Source organism: Balaenoptera physalus, assembly GCF_965194825.1.
Source record: "Balaenoptera physalus genome assembly, chromosome: 18".
NCBI lineage: Eukaryota > Metazoa > Chordata > Mammalia > Artiodactyla > Balaenopteridae > Balaenoptera > Balaenoptera physalus.
This window is the reverse complement of record NC_138899.1, coordinates 14,407,861-14,433,472: the sequence shown is the minus strand read 5'-3', so window position 1 is coordinate 14,433,472 and position 25,612 is coordinate 14,407,861. Positions and strand designations below refer to the sequence as shown.

At 43.5% G+C, this 25,612-nt stretch overlaps 1 protein-coding gene across 9 annotated transcripts in view; it reads right to left on the bottom strand.

The window, feature by feature from the left end:
* Nucleotides 1-25,226, bottom strand: part of DZIP1 (DAZ interacting zinc finger protein 1) — a 53,184-nt gene extending 27,958 nt beyond the window's left edge. For 2 of the 9 annotated variants that reach the window (XM_082434620.1, XM_082434625.1), the window contains exons 1-10: nt 24,932-25,214; nt 23,837-23,934; nt 23,265-23,478; nt 22,347-22,575; nt 21,676-22,233; nt 15,826-15,910; nt 12,915-13,042; nt 10,592-10,753; nt 6,941-7,078; nt 4,893-4,955 (exon numbers count right to left, since the gene is read on the bottom strand). In XM_082434620.1, the coding sequence (XP_082290746.1) occupies nt 4,893-4,955; nt 6,941-7,078; nt 10,592-10,753; nt 12,915-13,042; nt 15,826-15,910; nt 21,676-22,233; nt 22,347-22,382 (1,170 nt within the window). In that variant the 5' untranslated portion in view covers nt 22,383-22,575; nt 23,265-23,478; nt 23,837-23,934; nt 24,932-25,214. Of the gene's footprint in view, nt 1-4,892; nt 4,956-6,940; nt 7,079-10,591; nt 10,754-12,914; nt 13,043-15,825; nt 15,911-21,675; nt 22,234-22,346; nt 22,576-23,264; nt 23,479-23,836; nt 23,935-24,931 lie in introns of all 9 variants that reach the window. The other 7 variants (XR_014255984.1, XM_082434624.1, XM_082434622.1 and 4 more) reach the window with 7 other exon arrangements.
* Nucleotides 25,227-25,612: the final 386 nt, after the last annotated feature.

Sequence of the window (25,612 nt, the reverse complement as noted above, 5' to 3'; positions counted from 1 at the left end):
AAAGGGTACGTAAGGAAAACTAAGGGATGGCATCATTTTGATACTGGAATTGAGAATTGACCAGAAAATGTGATAGTCCAAGAAAGAGATAGCCAGAAATTATTTCAAAAGGCTTGTTGGCCTGGAGCTCATTTCTTGTGACCTCTTACCATTTCAAGTTTTACACTTTTTCTCTACCACCCACATTACCCCATCCTCCTCTCCTTTCACTGCGTGACCATTCTACAACCTCCCAAGCTCTAAGAGTCTTCTGTTGGGTGGAAAAGGGCATGCCATCATTTATCTGTGGTTCCCTTTGAACTCCTACCAATGTTATTTAAAAACAAAACCAAAAAAAGACTGCCAAGAATCTAGGTAAAGCAATAAAAAGTTGGCAAACGCAACTTCCCTTAAACAGAGAAATACAATATGTGCATTGTAGGAACAGGAGGCACCAATCATGTGGAATAATTAATAGTTTGGTCTCAGGCACAGATTACTAAACCTTATTGAATCTGCCTCTCTGTTAGGGTTTAAGAGAAATGAAGGAAGAAGCAAGCAGCTTCTGAACAAGCAAAACCAACAGACAAGGGAGCAGCGTAGCCTGGCGGTGGCACAAAAACTCCACGCTCCCAGCACATGGGGTGAGGCACCTCACTCACACAGAACCAGGTCAGGCCTCTCCTTCCTCCAGACCACTGGCAGTCGGTCTTCCTCTCTATCACCACCCACAGTGGCCAAGTGTAAACCTCTACAACTTACACTGTACACTGTATTCCAGCCAGAAGGCGACTTAAATTCCCACAGTTGCCTGGAACACAAGAGGCTTAAAGGAACGAGGACTAAAATCACCCCCAATTAATAAGGAAGCCTGAATTCTGTCCCTAAACCCCGATGTTCTAAGAATACCCTGAAGAATAAAAATAGAACTTCAAATTGTAAGAGCCGTGGTTCAAACCATGGATCCAAAACACAATCGTCTGGGGTTTGGTGGCGTTCTTCTTGTTGTTTTTTCCAAACTCTGCATGTCCCAGACTTACCTACTGAATCAGACCTTCGGCGGGTAGAGCTGGACACCTGTATTTTGGAAGAGCCTCGGGTCATTCTGAAGGATGCCCCTGGTTAGGAACTACTGCCTTAGAGCATCTCGAAGGGAAGAGTCAACATTCTTACAGAAAAGCAACTCCTCTAAGTTGTCACTGGCTGTTCCCCTCCTCACCCGGCTAAGTGCCTAAAGCATGAAAGGTGAGCAAGGTGGCGAGGCAGACAAGCAGGCCCTGAGGTTAAGAGGACCTGGTTCAAATGTCACGTCACACCGACACACAGCTCTTTCCACCCTGTTCTTCTGAACTGTACAGCCAGCATCTCCCCATCCACACACAAAAAGGCTGTGCGATCCCCTTGCTGGCCACCTATCGACCTTCTGCATTCATTCAGCAAATATTTAATAAGCACCAACCACATTTTAGACACATTATCGGATGCTGAGAATACAACGGAGGAGTAAACAGAGCCCTCCCCTCACAGGGCTAGTGATCTGGTCGAAGAGACAGACAATAAACAAGTAAACAAACTATCGAAAACAGTGTTGAGAGCTACACTTGTGAGGCGATGAGGATAATAAAGGGAGGGGACCACCTCCCTGGATGGAGTGGTCTTGGGGTGACTTCAGGTCTCTTGAAGGAGGAGAATGAAGGCAGGAGAGATGCTCTCCTACTGGCCTTGAAGAAGTCACAGCCAGCCTGTGAACTGCGGAGCTGAGGGTCTCACTCCCACAGCTAACCGTAAGGAACTGCACATCGCCGATCATCTGAACGGGCTTGGGAGGGGCCCCGGAGCCCCAGAGGAGACCACAGCTCAGCTGACACCTTGAATGCAGCTTGCGAGACCCCGAGCAGACAACCCAGCCAAGCCGTGCCTGGACTCCTATCCCATGGAAACTGTGAGATAATAAATCTGTGGTAATTTGCTACACAGCAGAGAAAACCAAATCAGAGGGGAAGGAGACAGCCACATAAAGAACAAATGGAAACAGTACAGATGTTCCTTAAAAAACTAAAAATAGAATTACCATATGATCCAGCAATCCCACTACTGGGCATATACCCAGAGAAAACCATAATTCAAAAAGACACATGCACCCCAATGTTCATTGCAGCACTGTTTACAATAGCCAGGTCATGGAAGCAACCTAAATGCCCATCGACAGATGAATGGATAAAGATGTGGTACATATATACAATGGAATATTACTCAGCCACAAAAAGGAACGAAATTGGGTCATTTGTTGAGACGTGGATGGATCTAGAGACTGTCATACAGAGTGAAGTAAGTCAGAAAGAGGAAAACAAATATCGTATATTAACGCATATATGTGGAACCTGGAAAAATGGTACAGATGAACCGGTTTGCAGAGCAGAAATTGAGACACAGATGTAGAGAACGAACATATGGACACCAAGGGGGGAAAGCGGCAGAGGGGTGGGAGGGTGGGATGAATTGGGCGATTGGGATTGACATGTATACACTGATGTGTATAAAATTGATGACTAATAAGAACCTGCTGTATAAAAAATAAAATAAAATAAATAAAAACAAGTGGAAGGACCGCCCAGCAGCAAAAACCATGTGTAAAAGGAGAAAAAGGCCACATGTTCTACAAATTACCAGAAGGCCACCGTAGCTAAAAAGAGGAGGTTCAGAGAGGGCATCAGGATGAGGCTACAGTGGCAGCCGACAGCCAGATTATTCTGGCTGCTCTGCAGAGAGCAGATTACAAGAGGAAAAGGTTGGAATGGGGAAACCAGTTACTGGGCCCTTTTAGAAATGGTGGGAGCTCAGCGGAGGATGGAAGCAACAGAAATGTCCAGAAGAACGTGGATATGAGACACTCGGCAGGACCTGCCAATAGCCTGGAACTGGGGGTTGAGGGAGTGCATCTGAGTGGGCTGGTATGCCACCAACCAAAAGAAAGACACCTCTGGGAACAAATCCAAGAACTTCACTTTACACATATTACATTTAAGAAGCAGTGGAGATGTCAAGTACAAAGCTGGCTATCTCGTCCGGAGCTCAGAAGGGTGGCTTAGACTGCAGAAAGAAACATGGGCGTTATATCTACACACAGCCCAGCCACTACTCCCCTTTAATAAGCTCTCTCTGTCCGATTCCTGGAGCACCAGAGCTATGAGAAATAAATTTCTGTTGTTTAATTAATTAATTAATTTATTTATTTATTTATTTATTTATTTATGGCTGTGTTGGGTCTTCGTTTCTGTGCGAGGGCTTTCTCCAGTTGCGGCAAGCAGGGGCCACACTTCATCGCGTTGCGCGGGCATCTCACTATCTCGGCCTCTCTTATTGCGGAGCACAGGCTCCAGACGCGCAGGCTCAGTGGTTGTGGCTCACGGGCCTAGTTGCTCCGCGGCATGTGGGATCCTCCCAGACCAGGGCTTGAACCCGTGTCCCCTGCATTGGCAGGCAGATTCCCAACCACTGTGCCACCAGGGAAGCCCATTTCTGTTGTTTATAAGCCACCCAGTCTATGTTGTTTGCCCGAAAGGGGATACAAAGGGCTACAAAACACACACAATTTAAAGTGACAAAATAAACAGATGTTTTCCTGTCTTAAAATCTCAAATAAATCTACTTTACATTTTTTGCACTATTGTAAAAGCATTTTAACACTTAAATTTCTGATGTACTCAGCAGAAAAGGAATAGGTGTTACAATTCATTTTTGTTTTCATTAAAATGACTTTAATGTGAACAATCCTTCTTTTTATAGGCAGACCTCAGAGATACTGTGTGTTCAGTTCTAGATCACAGCAATAAAGCGAATCACGTGAATTTTTTGGTTTCCTAGTGCATACAAAAGTTATGTTTACACTACACTGTGGTCTATTAAGTGTGCGATAGCGTTATGTCTTAAAAAAACAATGTATATATCTTAATTTAAAATACTTTATTGCAGGTTTCCCTGGTGGCTCAGTAGTTAAGAATCCACCTGCCAATACAGGGGACACGGGTTTGAGCCCTGGTCCGGGAAGATCCCACATGTCGCGGAGCAACTAAGCCCATGCACAACAACTACTGAGCCTACACTCTAGAGCCTGCGAGCCACAACTACTGAGCCCGTGTGCCACAACTACTGAAGCCCACGTGCCTAGAGCCCGCGCTCAACAAGAGAAGCCACCTCAATGAGAAGCCCACGCACCGCAACAAAGAGTAGCCCCCGCTCACCGCAACCAGTGAAAAGCCCACGCGCAGCAACAAAGATCCAACACAGCCAAAAATAAAATAAATAAAAATTAAAAAAAAAACCTTTATTGCTAAAAAATGCATCATCTGACAATGCAGGGTTGCCACAAACCTTCAATTTGTAAAAAATGCAATTATCTGCAAAGTGCAATAAAATAAGGTATGCCTGTATTCAAAACTTATTTAGACTGCCACTCTGTAATGTTTAAAAATTATAAACATGTATTCAACAATGGAGAAATGATTAAATAACTGATGATACAGCCATAAGATCATCATGGAGCCATTAAAAAAATCATGATTTGAAGAATATTTTAAAACATAGGAAACTGTTTATGATATAGTCAATGAAAAATGTATAAAGTTATAGATATAAAGCAAAATGCAAAATTTGTGAGACATATTATATACATGGGTTTCTATACTTATAGAAACGCAACATTTACAGCATAGAAAGAAGACTGAAAGAAATTATAACAAAGCTGTAACACTGGTGGTTATCTATGGTATTGGAATTATGAGTAATTTTAATTTTTGTTATACATGTCTCCAGAAATGTCTTAAGTGGATAAATATTACCTTTATTATAGAGAAAAGCAAATATTCTTTTCAGAAAGACCCACTTTTTATAGGTCGTTGATTTCTTAATCTTACCCGGCTCTTCTCTTTCTTGTGTTCTTGATGAAGAGCCTGAACTCGAGCTGTCCATTTGCTTTCCTATAAAATTAGTAAAACAAGAGTAATTTAGTGTAACTGTAACAATGACATCTACTCAAAATGGAAGCTTCCTTTTTAGTGAGTACCTATGAAACCCAACTATCTATTTGGTAAAATTTTAGCAGGCATTTAAAAAAATAAATAAATACAGTCAAAAACATTTAAACACACTTGCACTTGGTTTTATATCTTATACTCTGAGGCAAGGTTCAGCAAACATTTTCTGTTAAGGGGCTAACAGAAAATATATTAGACTCTGGGGGCCAGATGACTCAGTCACTACTACTAGAAGCAGGAGAACAGCCATAAGTAATATGTAAATGAACAGTCATAGACGATACATAATAGTACGGCTGTGTTCCAATAAAACTTAATTTAAAAAAACAGGCGCTAGCTTGTTAACCTCAGAAGCTAAAAGGAAACATCAAGGTTTCTGGGTCCATAGGTTCTGAACTGTTAGAGCTCACAGGAAGGAGACAAGAGAAATTTAGGTGGGACCTGAGGATTTCATAACTGGGTCCTTCAACTAGTGAGACAGCAGCCTGCTGGGAGCAAATGCCAACAGTTCAGTTCAGGACCCAATTCCTGGTCCCCTACCGCATACCAGGCACCTCGCTGGGCAGTCGCTGGCAGGCTGGGAGAGAACTAAGAGACAGGCCCTGCTTGCCCTGCCCGGAAGAACAGTGGACATACAATGGAGGGTTCCCACATAACATGCACGTGATCAGGTCCAGCTTGGAGGACTGTGGCAGTGCAATAACCCGGAACTTCAGGAGAACTCTCCAGAAGAGATGCCATCCCAGCTGAATAAGTGTCAGGGCCTGAAAACTGGGAGGTGCATGACAAAGAAAGCTGCAAAAGCAAAAGCAGAACTCAGATTGCCTCGTCCCGGGAACCAGGAGCTCTTTGGGGCTACTGGAGCGTCAAGGTAAAGGCAAGAATGGTGGGAGATGGCAGGACCAGATGCCCAGGGACTCTGAATGCTGGTTAAGGGTCCTAGACTTTGTTCTGTGAAAGAGGGGGAGCCATTGAAGGATTTTAGACAGGACGGTGACATGATCACCCTGGCTATAACACGAAAGGCAGATTTAGGGGAGGAAGGCAAGACAGGAAGCAGTGGCAGTAGTCCACGTTCAAAAACACATTTACAGGGACTTCCCTGGTGGCGCAGTGGTTAGGAATCTGCCTGCCAATGCAGGGGACACGGGTTCGAGCCCTGGCCCGGGAAGATCCCACATGCTGCGGAGCAGCTAAGCCCCTGCGCCACAACTGCTGAGCAGCCCCTGCTCGCCACAACTAGAGAAAGCCCACACACAGCAACGAAGACCCAATGCAGCCAAAAATAAATAAATAAAAATAAATTTATTAAAAAAACCCAAAAAAACCAACCAAACAAAAAACACATTTACCTTTTAAAATGACATAATATTGCTTTTTGAAAAAATCCTGCATTCATAAGCTTTAATCTCTATGTTTCCTGGCTAAAAAAAAAAAAAGTTCCCCTAAATCAGTGTGACCAAAATAGCCAGGACAAAGGCTGTACTGATTACTGAGGTTCACTTCCAAATGACTGTAATTTATTTGATAAATGTAAAAGACCATGAGTTTGCCAATGCAGCCATATATTTAAGCTCTAAAATAAGTCAGGGCTTCAATATGCCTTTCTATGCCTTTTGAAAGTGGGTCTACATCTGAAATATGAAAAATAACTACTAAGGTAATATGAACCAATTCAAATAGATATTATTCAAGGAAAAATTAAACAACTTTGCCAACTGTTCCGTATCCACGTCTATTAGTCAATCAGTAAGTATCTAATGAACACCTATTATGAATTACACATGTGTTGGGAGATAAGGAAAAAAGAATTAGTCACCTTCATCGTCACTGAAACAGAGGCACTTTTTTGTAGATGGTGCTTACTGTAAATTACCTCACCAAGAAAGATCAGGCCTCTACTGCAGTAATCACCCACTTTTACATACCTGACTATCAAGAAGTTGCATCACATTTTGGAAATCCTGGGGATGCTGAGGACGTTCTTCTTTAAACTCATGTGCATCTTTTAATGTGCCTATGTTAGACTTGATCTGCATATTGGACTTCTGGATTTCTGACAATTGCTATAAAATAAAATTCAAAATCACTGGTACAGATGTTCATACTTTTATACGACCGACACAGAGAACAAAATTGGGGAGCACCTGACTATCCTCCTGGACGTTCATCGTGCTTCTCCTGCTTCTCATTCCCAGTGGTTTTCCCGTTCCATTACTTCCAACAAAAGAACGTGCACTGGGTGAGAAAGGGAAAGGAAAACCTAAACTTTCTAATCTTAGATAATCGATCTTTAAAACTTTAATGGGCAGGCAACAGTGCCAGAAACAGAGGAACTGGGTACAGTTGATTCTCAGGATGATTTAGTGAGGAGGCCAGCATCATCCAGGGACCACTAGGGACATAAGGTTTTAATTTTACCGTTTGCTTGTAGGTTATTCCCAAAGTTACTGGCAGTAAATACCCTCAGAAGGTAATATGTTAACTTCAAAAACAAAAGGATGGGGGAGCACTGTCCCCCACTGCTTAAGTCTGGGCTGCACAAGGTGACTTCCTTCCAAAGAGCACAGTATGGAATGGGGGGCAGTGGGGTGGGGAGAAACCTGACAAATACTACCTCAGCCAGGTGATCAAGGTCAACATCAACAGTCATAAACCATGTAGATGGTATGTACCCTTGAAATGACGTGATGAAAACTGTACTTTATCTCTGAGGACTTCTTCCCCAAAATCCATAAACCCTGTCCAACCATGAGAAGAATAACAGGTAAATTCCAACAGAGGGGCATCCTACAATATACCTGAAAAGTACACCTTAAAACTGTCAAGGTCATCAAAAACAAGTCTGAGCCTAAGGAAACAAGACAACTAAATGTACTTAGGTGTCCTGGATAGGACCCTGGAGCAGAAAAAGGATGTTAGGTAAAGGCTAAAGAAATCTGAATGAAGTATGGACTTTAGTTAATACTAATGTACCAGTATTGGCTCATTAATTGTAACAAATGTATGATACTAATTTAAGACGTTAGTAATGTGGAAAACTGTGTACGGGGTAGGAGAGGGGTGTTTATATGGAACTTTCTGTACTATTTGCTCAGTAAACCTAAAACTATTCTAAAAAATAAAGTCGATTATTAATAATAATTTTTAAAACCCTCTATAGCCAAAATGGGCAAACAACCCAAATGTCCATCGAATAATGGATAAATAAAATATGGCGTATCCATACAATGAAATATCATTCGGCAATAAAAAAAAAATATTGATACATACTACAACGTGGATGAATCTTGAAAACATTATACTAAGTGAAAAGAAGCCACTCACAAAAGATCACATTTTATATGATTCAATTTATATGAAATGTCCAGAACAGGCAGATGCATTGAGACAGAAAGTAGAGCTGTGGTTGCCAGGGGTGGGAGGGAGTGCCAATGGGTACAAGGCTTCTTCTTTGGGTGATGAAATGTTCTAAAATGACTGTGATGATGGTTGCATAACTCCGTGAACATAGTAAAAACCACTGAACTGTACAGTTTAAGTGGGTGAATTGTATGATATGTAAACATCTCAAAAAAGCCGTTTTAAACTAGTGGCGCAGTGGTTAAGAATCCGCCTGCCAATGCAGGGGACACAGGTTCGAGCCCTGGTCCGGGAAGATCCCACATGCTGCGGAGCAACTAAGCCTGTGCGCCACAACTACTGAGCCTGCGCTCTAGAGCCCGCGAGCCACAACTACTGAAGCCCGCGCGCCTAAAGCCCGTGCTCTGCAACAAGAGAAGCCACCGCAATGAGAAGCCCGCGCACCACAACGAAGAGTAGCCCCCGCTCGCCGCAACTAGAGATAAATAAATAAATAAATAAATAAATAAATAAATTTATTAAAAAAAAATATATATATATACATGAACGGTAAAAAAGTCCTAGGTGGGGAAAAGTCCAATTCCACAATGATCCTGGGGGCAGGGATAACCATGGAGGGAATCTCAGGCAAAAGAGCCATACTGGCAGCTTTATCACAAGGAAAGAAAAAATGAGTGTGGCCTTGATGGAGAAGACATACAAAGCCAGTCTTAAATTGGTTACTATCAGAATCCACTACTGTGGGTAATACGACATCCCACTTTGAGAAGATGCCAAGGGTCTGAGTTCAGGAGAAGCCCCTGGAGTAGGGGTGGTAGAAGAATTACTACGGCCCACAGGTTCTGATGCTTAGGACCAAGCGAGGTGATAGGGGATAGTTGAACCAACAGGGAGGTGACTGAAGAAAGCCCTATAGAAAAGACACAATGAGCCATCCCAAGTTAATTTCCCCTCAACTTTTTATTTGCAAATTACAACTTATGAAAAAGTTGAAAGAACAGTATAATGAACACCCATTTCCCCTTCACCAATTGTTAACCTCGTGCCACATTTGCTGTGTAAAGATATGACAGCGGCTGGCAAACTTTTTCTGCAAAGAGCCAGATAGTATTTGACTCTGGGAGACACATAAGATCTTGGGTCATAACCACTCAACTCCATGGCTCCAGTGCAAAAGCTCCATAGACAAAGCGTGGAGCAAAGAGTACGGCTGTGTTCCAAAAAACCTTCACTTGTGGACACTGAAAGGTAAACTTCATATAATTTTCATGTGTCATGAAATATTTCTTCTTTTGACTTTTTTCAACCACTTAAAAGTGTAAAAAGCTTTCTTAGCTTGAGAGCCATACAAAATCAGGTGGTTTGTCAGGTCTGGGTCACAGGTCATAGTTTGCCCATCCCTGTGAGAGGGTTCAGGCCGTTTTAGAGAAGGATCTTAGCAGTGTTCCAAAACTATCCCTCTATTTTAGTTTATAACCATGTTGGCCCCTAGAGGGAGCTCCAGACTCTTCCCTTGCCTCCTTTGCTTCACTGTGACCACGGCTGCTCCCACAGGGAAGTGGAGGTTGCAATCAGCGACATCTAGCTCACTCAAACCCCTGTCCTCACCAGCTAGGCCTGGGGCGAGCAAGGGGCCTGGCAAAGGCTCTCCCTCTGTCTTTCGGGGTCAGCTTCCTTCTCCCACATTGGCGATCTGCGTCAGTCTTTCTGGAAAGTTCCTTTGGAACTTTGGAAAGCTCTAAAACTCAGGGAGGGATTTATTGTTTTACGCTCTCTAAACCTAACCAGCTAAGAAAGAGGGACCTTCTTCTCTGATCCAGCTAAAATGTACCAAGTGTTCTGCACTGGGTTTGGGGTCAAAGCTCCCACTCTCAAGGAAACGACTTTTCTGACTTGCTCTCTCTTCCGTATGCCCCGAGCTCCCAAGGCTCTCAGGGAGGAGGGGTGTCTGGGCCACGGCACAACAAAGGAACTTCTGGATCCACGGGCCACATTGCCACTCTAATGCCACCTCTCAAGGCCACAACTCTAACAATGCTATGAAGATGCCGAGGTTTAATACTTACATATTCTCAACGTTTTTTTGTGGGTATTTTCGGGTGGCACCACGTGGCTTGTGGGATCTTAGTTCCCCAACCAGCAATCAAACCTGTGCCCCCAGCAGTGGAAGCTCAGAGTCCTAACCACTGGACCACCAGGGAACTCCCAATACTTACATATTCTAATGCTGAATTCTTAGAAGTTAGTTCTTTAAACTCCTTCATAAACATTTCCTTGACTTTTTCCATTTCATCAACTAGTTTCTCCTTTTCTTCTTCTTTCCATCTATCGAATAACTTCAGAAATTCTTCCTCTTTTGTTTTCTGCATTTCATATTCCTGAAATTGATTCAATACATGGTTTTAAAAGCTCTGGTATGAAGCAAGTATGCAGAAATTTAAATAAATGGGCATAGCTTCACCTCAAATGGGTCAGCTAGATTTGCAAATTTCAGTTAGGCTTCTTCTGTTTGTTTGGTTTGGTTGCAAAAACACTGCATATAATGGCAGGTCTGTGCACAATGATTTTTCTAAACCAAAGGCAGCACACAGCATCCTTTTGTCCTTACATTCCTTAAAGCACAAACACAGAGGCCCAAAGTCTCAAAAGTTCTATGATCTGTGAACTTGTAGAGTAGGCATGCAATCATATGTAAAATGTAAACATACTTTAAAAGTCTACTGAGAAGAACCTTTCTTGATACCATACCAATTTGGGTAGAGTGGCCCCATCTCACCCTTAATAAACACAAATACATTTTTATATAAGCTAAATTCAAGGTCTGGTCTGATCAGCCTTTGATTTCTGGATGACCTTCTGTTGTGTTTTTTTTTTCACCTAATTGGGGACCTGAACTACACTACAAATAAACTCCACCTAACAAACATACAGAACACTGCACCCAACAACAGCAGAATATACATTCTTGTTAAATGCACATGGAAGATTCACCAGGATAGACTATATGTTAGGCCTTAAAATGATTTTCAATTTTAAAAGGTTGATATCATGCAAAGTATCTCCTCCAACCACAACAGAATGAGGTCAGAAATCACTAACAAAAGGAAAACTGGAAAATTCACAAATGTATGAAAATTAAACAATATACTCTTAAACAGCCAATGGGTCAAAGAAAACCTCACTAGGGAAATTCAAAAGTACTTTAGGATGAATGAAAATTAAAGCACAACATACCAAAAAAGGGAAGCAGACAAATCAGTGCTCAGAGGGAAATTTATAACTGTAAGCACCTACATTAAAAAAGGAAGTTCTCAAGTGACAAAAAAAGGTCATTACATAATGATAAAGAGGTCAATTCATCAAGAAACTATAACAATTGTAAATATATAGGCATGAAGCATTGGAGCACCTAAAATATATAAAGCAAATACCAACAGAATGAGAAGGAGAAATAAACAACAATACAATAATAGTAGGGGGATTTTAATACCCCACTCTCAACAATGGGTCATCCAGACAGAAAATCAATAAGGAAACACAGGAGTTGAACAACACTATAGACGAAATGGACCTGAAAGAGATATGCAGAACATCCTATCCAATAACAGCAGAATACACATCCAACTAAAGTACATACAGAATATTCTCCAGGATAGATCATATATTAGGTCATAAAACAAGTATTAACAAATTCAGGAAGACTGACTTTATATCAAGTATTTTTTCTGTCCACAATGTTATGAAACTAGAAAACAGTAACAGAAGGAAAAATTGAAATTTCCAAATAACTGGAAATTAAACAACACACTCTTGAATGACTAATGGATCAAAGGAAAAATCAAAAGGGGAATCAAAAACATCTTGAGACAAATAAAACGGAAACACAACATACCGAAACTTATGGGATGTATTAAAAACTTCTCTAAAAGGAAAGTTTATAGCTATAAACGCCTACATGAAGAAAAAAGAAAGATCTCAAATAAGCAACCTAACATTGTACCTCAGAGAACCAGAAAAAAAGAACACACTAAGTCCCAAGTTAGCAGAAGGAAGGAAATGATAAAGGTTAGAGCAGAAATAAATGAAATACAGGATAAGAAGACAATAGAAAAGATTAAAAAAACTAACAGTTGATTTTTTGAAAAGATAAACAAAATTGACAAACCTTTAGCTAGACTAACAAAGAAAAGAAAGAGGACTCAAATAAATAAAATTATAAATGAAAGAGGAGACATTACAACTGATACTACAGAATTACAAAGGATCATGATAGCCTACTATGAACAATTACATGCCAACAAACTGGACAATCTAGAAGAAATAAATTCCTAGAGACATACAACCTCCCAAGATTGAATCATGAAGAAAGAGAAAATCTGAACAGATGAATAATGAGTAAGGAGATTGAATCAGTAATCAAAAAACTCCCAAAAAAGAAAAGCTCAGGGCCAGACGGTTTCACTAGTGAATTCTACCGAACATTTAAAGGGAATTAACCCCAATCCTTCCCAACATATACCTGTTTCTGAATTTATATACCTTAGAGAATCTGACTGCATGGGCATGCTGTGCCGCCTCCAGCTGAGACTTGGTGAGCTGCAGCTGCCCCTTCAACATGTCGATCTCATTCTGGAGCTTGTCAGTCTGTGCCCTTGTCTTATACTCTGCTGCAACAGAAACACCTCGTTAAAATACCATCTCTCAGAAAACCTATCTGAAAACTTTCGGGGTACATCCTCTTGATAAGACAAAGACAAAGGAAACTGCTTTTACTTGGGCTATTACTTTTTTCATGCCGCATGAGCCAACTTTTACTCTCTACTATTCAATATTTATTTTCAGTCCTTCATATTATTGAGCGCTGAATTATTTTTAGCAGATTCTTTCAGCCACTAGATTGAGGTTGGATTATCCTACATAGATAGGGTGAGAGCCCATTCAGGGAGCAAAAATGGTGACAAGGAATAATCCTGGGCTCTTCTTCAAGATGCCTGTCTCAGTCGGAGAAGGGAAGCAATAGGTACCACAGTACTGAAATCTCTATGGTCACCATCTTTCTGGCTCCCACCAAACTCTCCTGAGAGCCTCATCAGTGCTAAGATAAGCAGAGGCTGGCATTCAAAATGCACACTTGGGCCATAACCCATCCATGGGGCAAAAACGAACTACTGAGAAGTTGTTAAAGGGAGCAACAAGTGAAGGGAAGAATACTTATGTACATGTACTTACACGCAGATGTACACATGACTGAATGGATATACATGTGTCTGTGAGTGTAGACATGAAAGGTATGGAAACCAAGGTAGAAAGTCAGAATCTCAAAGATGACCTGAAGAAATAATACTCATTTCAGAGTCTGAAATACTCTCTGAAACGAGTATGAGATAGAATAAGATACTGAAACAGAAGAGAAAGAAGGTCAGTTTCACACTGAAGAATGGTAGGTTAATTAAAATACTTAATCTTCCCAATTTCTCCAATACATTGCTAAATTGCTATCAGCGGTCCACGGCTTATAAGTGGAATTTTATGCTGTTCATATTGTTTATACAAAGTTTAGCTGTTTCCTAAATAAATCTATTTGTCTGAAATAGGCAGGAATGGAAACAAACTGGCCCAAAAGGGAGGGGAAAGCAGGCACTGAGTAACAAGCTAGAAGTACACACATCTAGATACCGAGAACATTTAAGATTGTAATGGGAACTTCTGTGGGTTACTGTGGCAATCAGCAGAATGCTTTGATCTGCTCATGGAGAAACAGATCTTGCATTCTTTGCTCCTGAGAACATTTAAATTAGTAGGAAACCTGGTTCCATGGTAAGCCTCCCACCTCCTGCTTCTTCAATTTACCCCTCTATACACTGGCTAATTCACATTGGCACCCAAACACATCTTAGTATCTCCCACCTCAAACAAGACAAAAATTTTCCCTTGGTCTCATATTTCCCTCCAGGCACTGCCTCCTGTCCCAGCAAACGTTACTGACATAAATGTCTGTAATGGACATGACCACTTCCTTGCCTGATTCCCAGCTCACTCCAATCCAGCTTTCATCCCCAATAATTCACTGAAGCCATGTCAAGGTCACCAACAGTCACTGTGACAATAACGGTCAATTCTAGGTCTTCCTCTTACTCCCGTGCCTCAAGATCATTCGGTGTAACTGTCTCCTTCTTGAAACACTCATGGCCCTTGATTTCCATGACAACATACTTCCCAGCTTCCCTCCTGCCTCCATCACTGTGATGTCTCACTCTCCTCAGCTGTTCCTCCTGAGCTCTTAGTGTGGGGCTGGCCCTAGCCGTCTTCTCTTCTCTAAGTGATCTCATCCAGCCCAGTTCTGCTAACGACTCCCAGGTTTTATCTCCAGCCTGGGCCTTCACTTTGACCTCCAGACCTCCAGCATCTCCACTTGCATGGCAACTGTACGTGTGACTTAATTGTACCCGCGGCCAACACAAATTCTCCATTCTCCTTCCTCCCTCAATCTGCTCCACTCCTGGTCTGGCCCTCAGTAAACATGACAGCCATTCACCCAAAGGTATAGGACAAAAGCCCAGGATCATCTTTGCTTCATCTCTTGATCTCACGTTGAGTCACATCTCTGTGGCCTCTGCTCTGTGTCCAGAATAAATCTTCTCCATCTCCACTTCTCCCACCTTCCCTGGTACCGTCCTGGTCCAGCTGCCACCTTCTCTCACCTGGGCTACTCATGCAGCCTCCTCACCCTCCCAGCTGCCTCCACCTCTGCCCCTACAGTCTGTTCCCCAACTGCAGCTAGAGGGGTCATTTTAAGGTACAAATTAGATCATGTCCCCGCAACTTAAAATCCTCCATTGGCTTCCCTTACGCTTATAAAATCACCCACATGCCCACCCAAGGCGTTCAAGGCCCTATGTGACCTAGTCCCTTCCTAACCCACCACTACCTTGCTTACCCTGCTCCACCAACCTTCTATCTGCTCCCCAAATACGCCGTGTCCTGCCTCTTCCTCACACACCCTCACAATGCGAGTTCCCCTTGCCTGGGATATACATTTCCCAGATTTCCCGCAGGCTGGGACCCCAGCATCATTCTGGTTTCTGATCAAATAGCGCCTCCTTCATGAGGAGTCACTAGGAGTCACTCTCCATCTCCTACTTTATGTTCTTCATTGCACTTGCCACCATTGGAAAAGAATCACTCATTCATTTGTTTAAATGTGAATCCTCCGTCCCTCCCATTAGGGTGTAAGAGAGCCAGACAGGGTCTGTCTTGCTTATGGCTGTATCCCCGACCCCTAAGGCGGTGCATGGCACATAGCAGGGGATCAATATTAACTAAATGAGTGAACAAGGACTATGACACTTTCTTTTAAAAGGATTGAGAGATGCTTTGGACCATGTCTCACTGAAAAAAGAAAAAGGTACCAGAAAGAAAACAGATCTTTGAAGTAGCGCTCACGACTTACCAAGATGAGAATCTTCGGGGTGGCGGCGCTGAATATGACTTTGTAGAAAAGCTTGGTTCATAAAGGCCTTGTCACAAAAACGGCACTGAAAAGGAGAGAGCGACAAATCCAGGTGTCTGTAACAAGTGCCCTTCTACCTAATTTGAATTAAAATTTGGGTACCTGAAGCACTATCTCTTGCGGGCTTTCCCCCCAAAGTTCCCACCCTGGCAAGCGATACTGAAAGCATAACTAAAAAGACATACAAAACCAGGGTGTTGTTCCCGAACTGAACACAGGACAGTGAAAGCCATCTCTTGACAGTTAAAGTAGCCCATCTTGGCAGTTTCTGGAACCCCTGATGCTGCCCCCGTTAAGACTGGTGGTTCACAGCCCGCCAGCATCAACTTGTTCATGACACTCCAGTCATACCAGCCTCTTCGTGTCCCTCAAGCAAGCCAGCCTCAGACCCTTTGCATTGGCTGGTCCCCTGCCCGAATCTTCCCCAGACCTTCCCATGACTGGCTCCTTCTCGACATTCAAGATGTCATTTACGGAGCATCTCCACGCTGGGGCTGAGCTGCGCGTCCTCAGCAAATGCTCCTGGATGAGCCTCCTGACAGGCACTGTCCCATCACACTGTCTTGTTTTCATCATTGTACATCTCACCAGTTAATATTTTCAGGTTTATTTACTTCACTTGCTTATTGTCTCCTGCCTAATCCCTCTAGGTTCTAGCATGTCAGCTTCCTGAGAGCATGAACTCTTTTCTCTCTTATTCATAGCTTTATCCCCAGAGACCAGCATTAAAAAAATCACTGAGCACATGCTTAGAAATATTTGGCCTCCTAAAATGAATTTACTGGGTGAAAAAAATCAGTCCTACCAATATCTCTATTCTCTACTTTAACACAATTTTTAAGCAAAAAATTCAACTTGTTTCATCTATATCCTCCCCTCTGGATTATTCTGAAGTAAATCCTGGATACTGCATATTTCATTTGTCGATATTTCAGAATCTATTTCCAAAAGGACTTTCTTTTAACACAATCATAATATTATTATCCCACCTTTTAAAATGTGAAAATTAATTTCTTAATTATCAACAAATATCCAACCATTTGTTTATTTCTTCCCCAATATTTCACATTGTCTTAGAAAACATTTTTGCAGTTTGTTGTGAATCAGGATCCAAATAAGGTCATATCCTGCAACTGGTTGTTTTGTCTCTTGATTCTGTTTTTGTCTATAGGCTGAGCCTCCAAGCTCCTTTTCCTTATAATTCTTTTGTTGAAGAAACGGAACATTTGTCCTGCAGAGTTACTCTCAGTCTGGATTTTGCTGTTTCATCTCTATTGTGCTATTTACAAGTTCTCCTATTCAGCTTTTGCCTTACTCTTAATCAGTATAATTGCATCAGAAAACTTTAGGTTCTAACTTCCCAGAAAATTAACATTATGGCATATTTCTCAGCATTACATTTCAGAGGATCTTTACAGCATCTTTTACGACTTCTCTGCTCATGAGGACTGTTCTGGTTTCCTCACAACAGTTTAGGGACTGCCCACACTGGCTCGGGTGTAAGTGTGGCTCTTGGGCTACACACAGCACTGGAGAAAGGAAAGGAAGAGGAAACATGGAAGTGTAACTTTTAATTTCTCAAAATAGAAAATATGTATTTTAACTATTGCAATAATACAGAAGACTCATGAGCTCAGGGTAAGAAGGGGCTCATACTCCAAAAAGAAAAGACTGACATTTTGACTACATCAACATGAAAAACTTCTATGACAAAAATACCAAAACAAAGTTAATAGACATCTGGTTTCTGGATCTGCATGTAAGGAGCTTGAAAATCGCCACTCCATCCTAACAACAAGGAAAAAGCTGAACAGACTGAAAAATCCACAACTCTTCTTGGATCTGTAAGAGAGGGGAGGACACAGGGCAAACCACTGCCCCTGAGTGTGCTTTTCAACATTGCACTTTAAGTCCTCGCTAATGTAATAAGGCAAGAAAAAAATTAAAAGATATACAGACTGGGAAGGAAGACACAGAACTGTCTTTGTTTGCAGATGACATGATCGTCTATGTAAAAAATCCGAAAGAATTGACAAAAAACTCCTGGAACTAATAACCAGGTATAGCAAAGTTGCAGGATACGAGGTTAATATACAAAAGTCAACTGCTTTCCTATATACCAGTAATGACCAAGTGGAATCTGAAATTAAAAACATAATAACATTTACATTAGCACCCCCCAAAATGAAATACTTAGGTCTGTTGATAATGGGGGAAACTATGCATGAGTAGGGGCAGGAGATATATGGAAACTTTTTGTACCTTCCCCTCAATGAACCTAAAATTGCTCTAAAAGAAAAAACTTCAGTTCACACAAAAACCTGCAAGTGAATGTTTATAGCAGCATTATTCATAATAGCCAGATACGGGTTCCAGGCAAGATATCCTACAAAAGTAAAAGGTTAACAGACTCTGATTCATGTACACCATGGAATACTAGTCAGTTTTTAAAAAATGAATGGATTAGTGATACCTGAAACAACTGGTCTATCAGGCCCCAAATCCAAAACTATCTGATCTACCATCACTGGGATTAAAACATACTTTATAATAGATCTTACAGTAATTAGAAACTTAATAAAAGTCAGATCATTCTTTACAATGTGAAATAGCAGGAGGTTCAGAAATCCTACTTATTGCACAAAGATTCTGCCTTAGAAATAATAAAGTTCCCTTTCAGGGTAAGAAGGTGGGAAGGAATTCTACATCACCTAGAATCAAATTTCTCCATTAATAAGATAATTATAAAACTTTAAAAAATGCTTTAAAAACTTTATCCTATAACCCTTTGCATTTTCTTAAAAAAATAGTTTTAAATATATGATAAATATGTTTGATATACAGATGAATGATATAAAGTTCTATTTCAAAGGAGTTCCCTTAAAGCATCTTTAGGACAGAAAGTGACATAATGAATTAAGAAAAATCAGGTACTATGAACTATTCATAGAAAGGAATCTGATACTCTTTCCATGACAACCCCAGGGATATAATATGTCAAATTATGTTCAGTGTACTTGGTTTCAGAATGTTGACTACATGTAGGTTGTATGCTATGTAAAACATGTAAATGTCCTAATACCACTTCTATCCAAAATCATTAAAAATTTAAAAATACTTAGTGTAATGGAATTAACACAAGAACTCAGGATTCCTTTACCTAAATGAGTAGGATGGAGGTTTCTGATTCCTCCGGATGTTTTTTAAGACCTCTCAAAGACAACGACAGAGAATAGGAGATAAAGATTTTCACTATGCCCACTAAGAGCTAGGCCCTGTCACATCACTATCTTTTTAAATTTCCATGGCAACCACTTTATCCATGAAGAAATCAAAGCTCAGGAAAGTTAAGCTGCAACCTTGTTGGTTGCACAGTTTGACCCATGTCTCTCTGACAGCAAAATGCATGATTTTTTTTCCTCCCCAACACTCATCTCCAACACCAAGGGGCTCAATAATTGGAACAAGGGACAGAAATTCACTGACAGATTCCAAAATCTATCTGTGTTGCTGAAGGGTGGGGAGGAATCTGAGTCTTCCAGCTGTGAAAATGAAAGGTCTTCTTAGAGTCTAAGTCCTATTATAATCCACTGGAATTTTTTAATTTTTAAAGTTTTAAAAATAATTTGATAGCCAGATCACTGGTACACACTGGCCTTTACACATGGCCATCAAACTTCCCTGGCTGTTGGGGGTTTCTATTTAAATAAAAATTCACACCGCAGACTAAAGTCAAATAACTATTTAAACAAAATCAATTGACTTCCCATAAATTTTACTATAGGCCAAATATCCCTAGCTTATGAATCTGTAACAAAGATTATAACACTGTGGAATCCCTGCTAGCTTACATGCCAACTATTCTTAGCAGCAGTCTTTGACTACCCCTCCCTGAAACTGATTCTCACAGCATCTCAGCACTGTGACCTCTGGCCTTCTGGTCAGAGGATTCATAAAGAGATAGGTCACAGGTAGCCACAGCTCACTACAGGGAAGCCACTGCAGAAATCAACATCCACTTGTTGGATGCTATTTACTGAGCTTTCCTCATGCTATACATGCATTATCTCACGGGATTCTCAGAGCAACCCTACTACTAGTATTCTCATTTTCCAGATGAGGAAACTGAGGTTTAGAAGTTAAAAGACTTGCACAGAGGAATAGGTGGAATTCAAACCCAGGTAGTCTAACTCCGGAGTTGTCACCCTAAAGGCTCTCACTGCTCAAGAACTCCATAAAGAGACAACGGCAAGTCACTTAATAGAGGGCAGAGTATACGTGTACTACACTAAGTAGGAAAAGGTGGTGTGGTCATTCCTACCTCTTCTTGGCCACACCTGGGCACACCATACAGCTACCACCGCCATTCAGAGAGTCTGAGTGGCCAAGAGTTGGCAGGTGTCACTCATTTGATAAAAGTGAACCATTACTTTTTTATCCTCCTATTATCATTCACATTTGAAAATCTTTACTTACAAACAGCTATTTTTATGATAACCAAAAGAATGAAAAAAAGTTTATAAACATAAAATTTTTATGTTACAGGTTTTAATGTTTCACTGAATAATACCAAAGCCAGGTAAACTTTTTTTAATGTTTTAAACAGAACCTATTCTACCCATTTTACGATAAATACATTTAAAGAGCCGTCTCAGCACTATTTATAAATATTTAGTTTTTAAATAGCATTTATGAAACAAATAGGCAATTAGCGACATCAGGTATCATTGGATGACTACACCTAAAGGTTGTATACCCAAGGCTAAACATTAAGACTTTCTAACAGCATTCTTTCCCAACTGTTCACCTAGTTTAAGTACACTTCTCTCAAGGTTCCTGTTGGGTCAGTCCTAAGCACTATTAACCTCACTGTTTTCTGAGCCCTACACCCAGTTCTCCACACTCACTCCTGCTTTGGCTCCACCATTACCTAAATCCACTGAGGCCTTTTAAGTCCTATTTAGCCAAAATGACTGGAATGTAGGGGTGTGAAATCAATCTTGTCAGTCTATTGCTTACTTTGATATCTTCATCAAACATTCTTTGCTTCTTCCACCTAACCAATAGAAAAGATAAATATGCTGATTTCTGTTACACACAAAAATTACAGTATTTATCTTGGGCTCAATGTCTAACCCCTAACAGTTGGGAGATTAAGAACAAAAAGGCAAAATTTAAAAATTTTTTAAATAGTATTGTTATATCAGCAAGTATTCTCCTGCTTAGGAAATATACACATTGAAATATTTAGGAGTCTGCAACTCACTGCCAAATGGTTCAAAAGTAATAGTATGATATAGAGACAGAGAAAATAAAGCCAATGTGGCAAATGTTAATAATTGGTGTAAGGAAGTTTTTGCACTGATCTTGTAATCTTTCTGTAAATTTAAAAATATTTCAAAATTTAAAAATGAGGGAAAAAAATCCACAAATTTAAGCATTCCATATCATTTGGGGCCCGAGCTCAACAGCAATTTGTACCTGGTTTATTTTTCATTACACCGATTAGGAGGAAGAAACAGTTTCGTAAACAACCAGCTTTTAGATAATTCAATAAAGCACTGCAGACAACGTTACTTAATTATTAACCCTATGTTAGTCTACACAAGGTAATGAACCATGTTACCTGTTGGTTAAAATTACTCTTTCGCTTAAATAGATGCTGTTTCTTCTAATTTAGAGTACAAATCAAAAAAAAAAAAAAAAGTCGGTGCACTAGGAAAGGACTCTCAATATCCCAGCCAGTAGGAATTGAGGGTTTTATTGGATCATCACAAGACAGCTTCCCACCTGGTAATAGCTGGCCTTGGCCTCAATCATCAGCTGCTGGGTGGAGATCAACTTTTTCCTGCGTTTACACTCTTCCTTGAGTAACTTGATCTCGCCGGCCTGCTTGGTGAGGAGCTTCTTGCTCTGCTCGCTCTCGGCCAGGCTCAGGCGCAGCCGCTCCTCCAGGTCGTGCAGCTGCGAGGTGAGGAACTCCTGCGAGTGCAGCAGGTACTCGATGGTGAGCTGCGCCAGGCGGATGAGCTTCAGCAGCACCGGGTCCACCCCCGACTGGCAGTGGGGGCACTTCTCGTCCTCCAGCTTGCAGAAGGTGATGTTCATGATGTTTTCCTGCAGCGTGAGCACGTCCACGGCGCCCGCCACCTTGTCCACGTCGATGGCGCTCAGCCGCCGCCAGTCGACGCTCTCCAGCCGCGGGCGGAACTGGAAGAAGGGCAGGGGCCCCGAAGCCGCGCTGGGGGGGCCGCAGGCCATGGCGGCCGCGCCCGCCGCGGCGGCGGCGGCGGAGGCGGGTCTCTCCAGGCTGTTGGCGAGCGGGTAGTAGACATGCTTCTGAAAGGGCTGCGGGAAGGAGAGAGAATGGGGGAGGCAGAGGGGGCTGCGAGTTCTGTGGAGTCCCCGCCGCCCCAGCCCGGCAATCGGCAGGCGGGCATCCCCGGCTTGCCGCCTCTTACCATGCTTGGAAGCAAATCCGCCGCCTCTGCCGGCATCGGAGGAGGGGGCAGTCCCGTCTCCCAGGCCCGGACCGCCGCCGCCCCACCCCTCGGAGCGGGAGAAGGCCGGGTCCCGGGCGGCGGCGGCCTAAGGCCTGGGCGTCCGGGCCGTTGTTATGGCAGCGCCCCGGGCGTGGACCTGGAGCAAAGTGCAAGCCGGCCTGCGCGCGGTCAGCGTGCGCCCAGGGCCCTGCGGGACCAAAGAAGAACTCGTCGTGGGCCAGCCGAGGACACACCGGTCCACCTCGAGAGGGCACACTTACTGAGCGCCGGCTCGCCGGGCACCACCTTGCAAGTCTCTAAGGCGTGGGGAGCCACATCCTAGCTGCCAGCCTCTGATCCTCGCCTTAGGTTTTTGAGATTAGAAAGAACCATTCATCCTCCTCTTTCACGCACAACTCGGAAAACGTGAAGCAACAAATCTATGTAAAATTAAATGGGATGGAGGGGGGCCTAGCTGCAAAAGGGCACGAAGACACTTTGGGGTATAATAAAAAATGTCCTCTATTTTGATTGTCTTGTTGATTACCCGGGCATATACATTTTTCAAAACTCACTGAATGGTACACTGAAAATTAACGGTGCATTTTGTACATTATACTTCAATAAAGTTGTTTTAAAAATTAAATTTGTAGTGTAGTTAATTATATTCGATGGAAGGCTTCTTAAATTTCTTACATCCAAGATACTTTTTTAAATGGAGTCTTTCTTCCTCTCTGGGTTGCCCACCTAGATATAACATTCGGATAGAATTTCAACCCAAAGAACTTACCCAAATATGTAATACCTTACTTGTCTTTCCAAAAGGATACGTTTTTCAAAATGTGAAGATAAAGACAATTATGTGGAGGGGGAACTTTACAGGGCCCTGGTATTTACCTTACAAACTTGTGTGGCAGCTGCATTCTGTTTTCTGGAGAGGCTAAACTATTTCTAGCAGCAACTCGTAGGCCTCAGGCCTCTCATTCTCGCGGTCTTCTGGGAGCTGCCTGTGGTTACCATAGAGATGGATGAACTGAGGAAAAGCCAGCCATTCCTCAGTCCACTGGGGAGTCCCTGCTTGGACCAACCATCAGGAAAATTTTTGTCTCTCCTAACAGCCAAAGAACAGAAGAAACGAAAATACAGTTCAGAGTAACTGGAAGCAAACTTGTAATGTCAAACATTTCTAGCCCTTTCTAGACACTGAGAACTAGAAATAAGCCCACAGGAAAGCATCCAGAAACTAGGCATACACTTCATAAGACTTCATAGAAGCCGTGCATCCAAATAATTTTGAACGGGATTTTGAAAGAAAAAGAGCTATTATCGATTAACTACAGCCAGCATGACAGTCTTAAAGATCTAGCTTCAAAGTCTGATTCTTCCATTTACTTGCTGCCTGATCTACAAGTTACGGCAGCCCTAGGCTTCAGTTTCCCAGTCTGTTAAATAGACGTCAGGATACCGACCTGGCAGGTCTATGTACCCTGGACTCCATCCACTGGACTGCAGGATCAAGGGGAACAAGGGCCGTAGTCTCTCTTGCTCACCGTTATATCCCCAGCACCTGGCATAGATCAGGCACGGAGAGGCGCGTTAAGAATTTGCCAGAAGGACACGTGGATAAAGAATGACCCGAATGAGGGGATTCCCCTGTGGCTCAGTGGTTAAGAATCCGCCTGCCAATGCAGGGGACACGGGTTCGATCCCTGGTCCGGGAAGATCCTGCATGCCGCGGAGCAACTAAGCCCGTGGGCCACAACTACTGAGCCTGCGCTCTAGAGCCCGTGAGCCACAACTACTGGGCCCGCATGCTGCAGCTACTGAAGCCTGAGTGCCTAGAGCCCGTACTCTGCAACAAGAGAAGCCACCGCAATGAGAAGCCCGCGCACCACAAGGAAGACTAGCCCCCGCGGGCCGCCAACTAGAGAAAGCCCAGGGGCAGCAACAAAGACCCAGACAAAAATTAAAAAAAAAAAAAAAAAAAAATGATCCGAATGAATTAGGCGCTTAGGAAACGTCAGCTCCCGGCCCCTGTCCCTCGTATTTCCTGCGCCCCCGGGCTCTGGGTCCAAACCCTTGAAACTTGGGAGTCTATCCGCGCGCTCCCACTGCATTCGGGGGAGGAGGCGCGCGGGGCTCGAGGCGCCCATCGCCGTTCGCCGCCACCACTCCGGCCCCGAGCGCCGCGCCGTTGGCCACCCTCGCCCCTCGGCTGAATCTAAGTCGCAAGATGGCCGGAACAGGAAAGAAGGGGGCTCGCTTTCCCGTTCCCTCTGCAGGGCCGCCAGTCAGACGCAGCGCCTCCCGCCCCGGGCGCACCATGGGGACGACCCGCCGAACCCACAAAGACAAAGGCCGGGGAACGCGGGCTCCAGTGGGGCCTCGGCGCCGCCCCTTAGAAGGCAAGCAAACGGGGGAGTGGGGGACTGCGGCAGCCAGGCCAGCGGGGTCTGCAGCGCCTCGGCTCGCAGCGGGAAAAGAGGAAGGAGGGCCCGGCTTCGCGGGCACCCAGAGGCCCCGGCCTCCCCTGGGCGCCTGGCGCACCCCTGACCTCGACTCACCCCAGCTGCGCGCTCCTGGGCGGGCGCCGGGCGCTGCAGGCGGACAGGGGCGAGGCTGGGGACGCAGGCTCCAGGGGCGCTGCTGGCGCGGGCGGGCCCGTGGAGGCCGAGGAGCAGCCGGGCGGGAAGCGGCGGGCCAGCTCCTTCTTCCAGGACGCAGGATGAGGCCTGTCCTGGGAAAGTTGTGGCGCGGTTGGCCGCCTGGCGCCTCTCCGGGCCCTCCCAGACTCCCGGCCACGGACGCCTCGGGATCCCCCACCCCCCTCCCGCCCCCTCCCCTCTGCGATCTCCCTCCGGCCTCTTCTCTCTGCCTCCCGGCTCCTCCGGCAGCTGGGCGGGACCGTGCGCGTCTAGACCGCCGCGCGAAAATGCGCTCCGCCAATCCCGCTGTTGGTGCAGACACGTGGTGCCTGGGCGCGCTCTGTTGCTGGCGTGGGATGCTAGCCCCGGGAAGACCTTTCAAAGAGAAACCAGATTCACTCCTACCCTGCGATTAGCCTAACCCCCAGCTAGCTGATTTCCCATAGAGGCAGGGGCTTTTTGTTAATTCCTTCTAAGAAGAGATGCATTTTAATCGCAGAAGTCTGCAGATGCAAGAGACCTTGTAGGGTTATCTCATGCAACCTTGCACTTGAGTGACAGGGAAAACAGGATTAAAGACCATGTGCCGAAGCACACAAG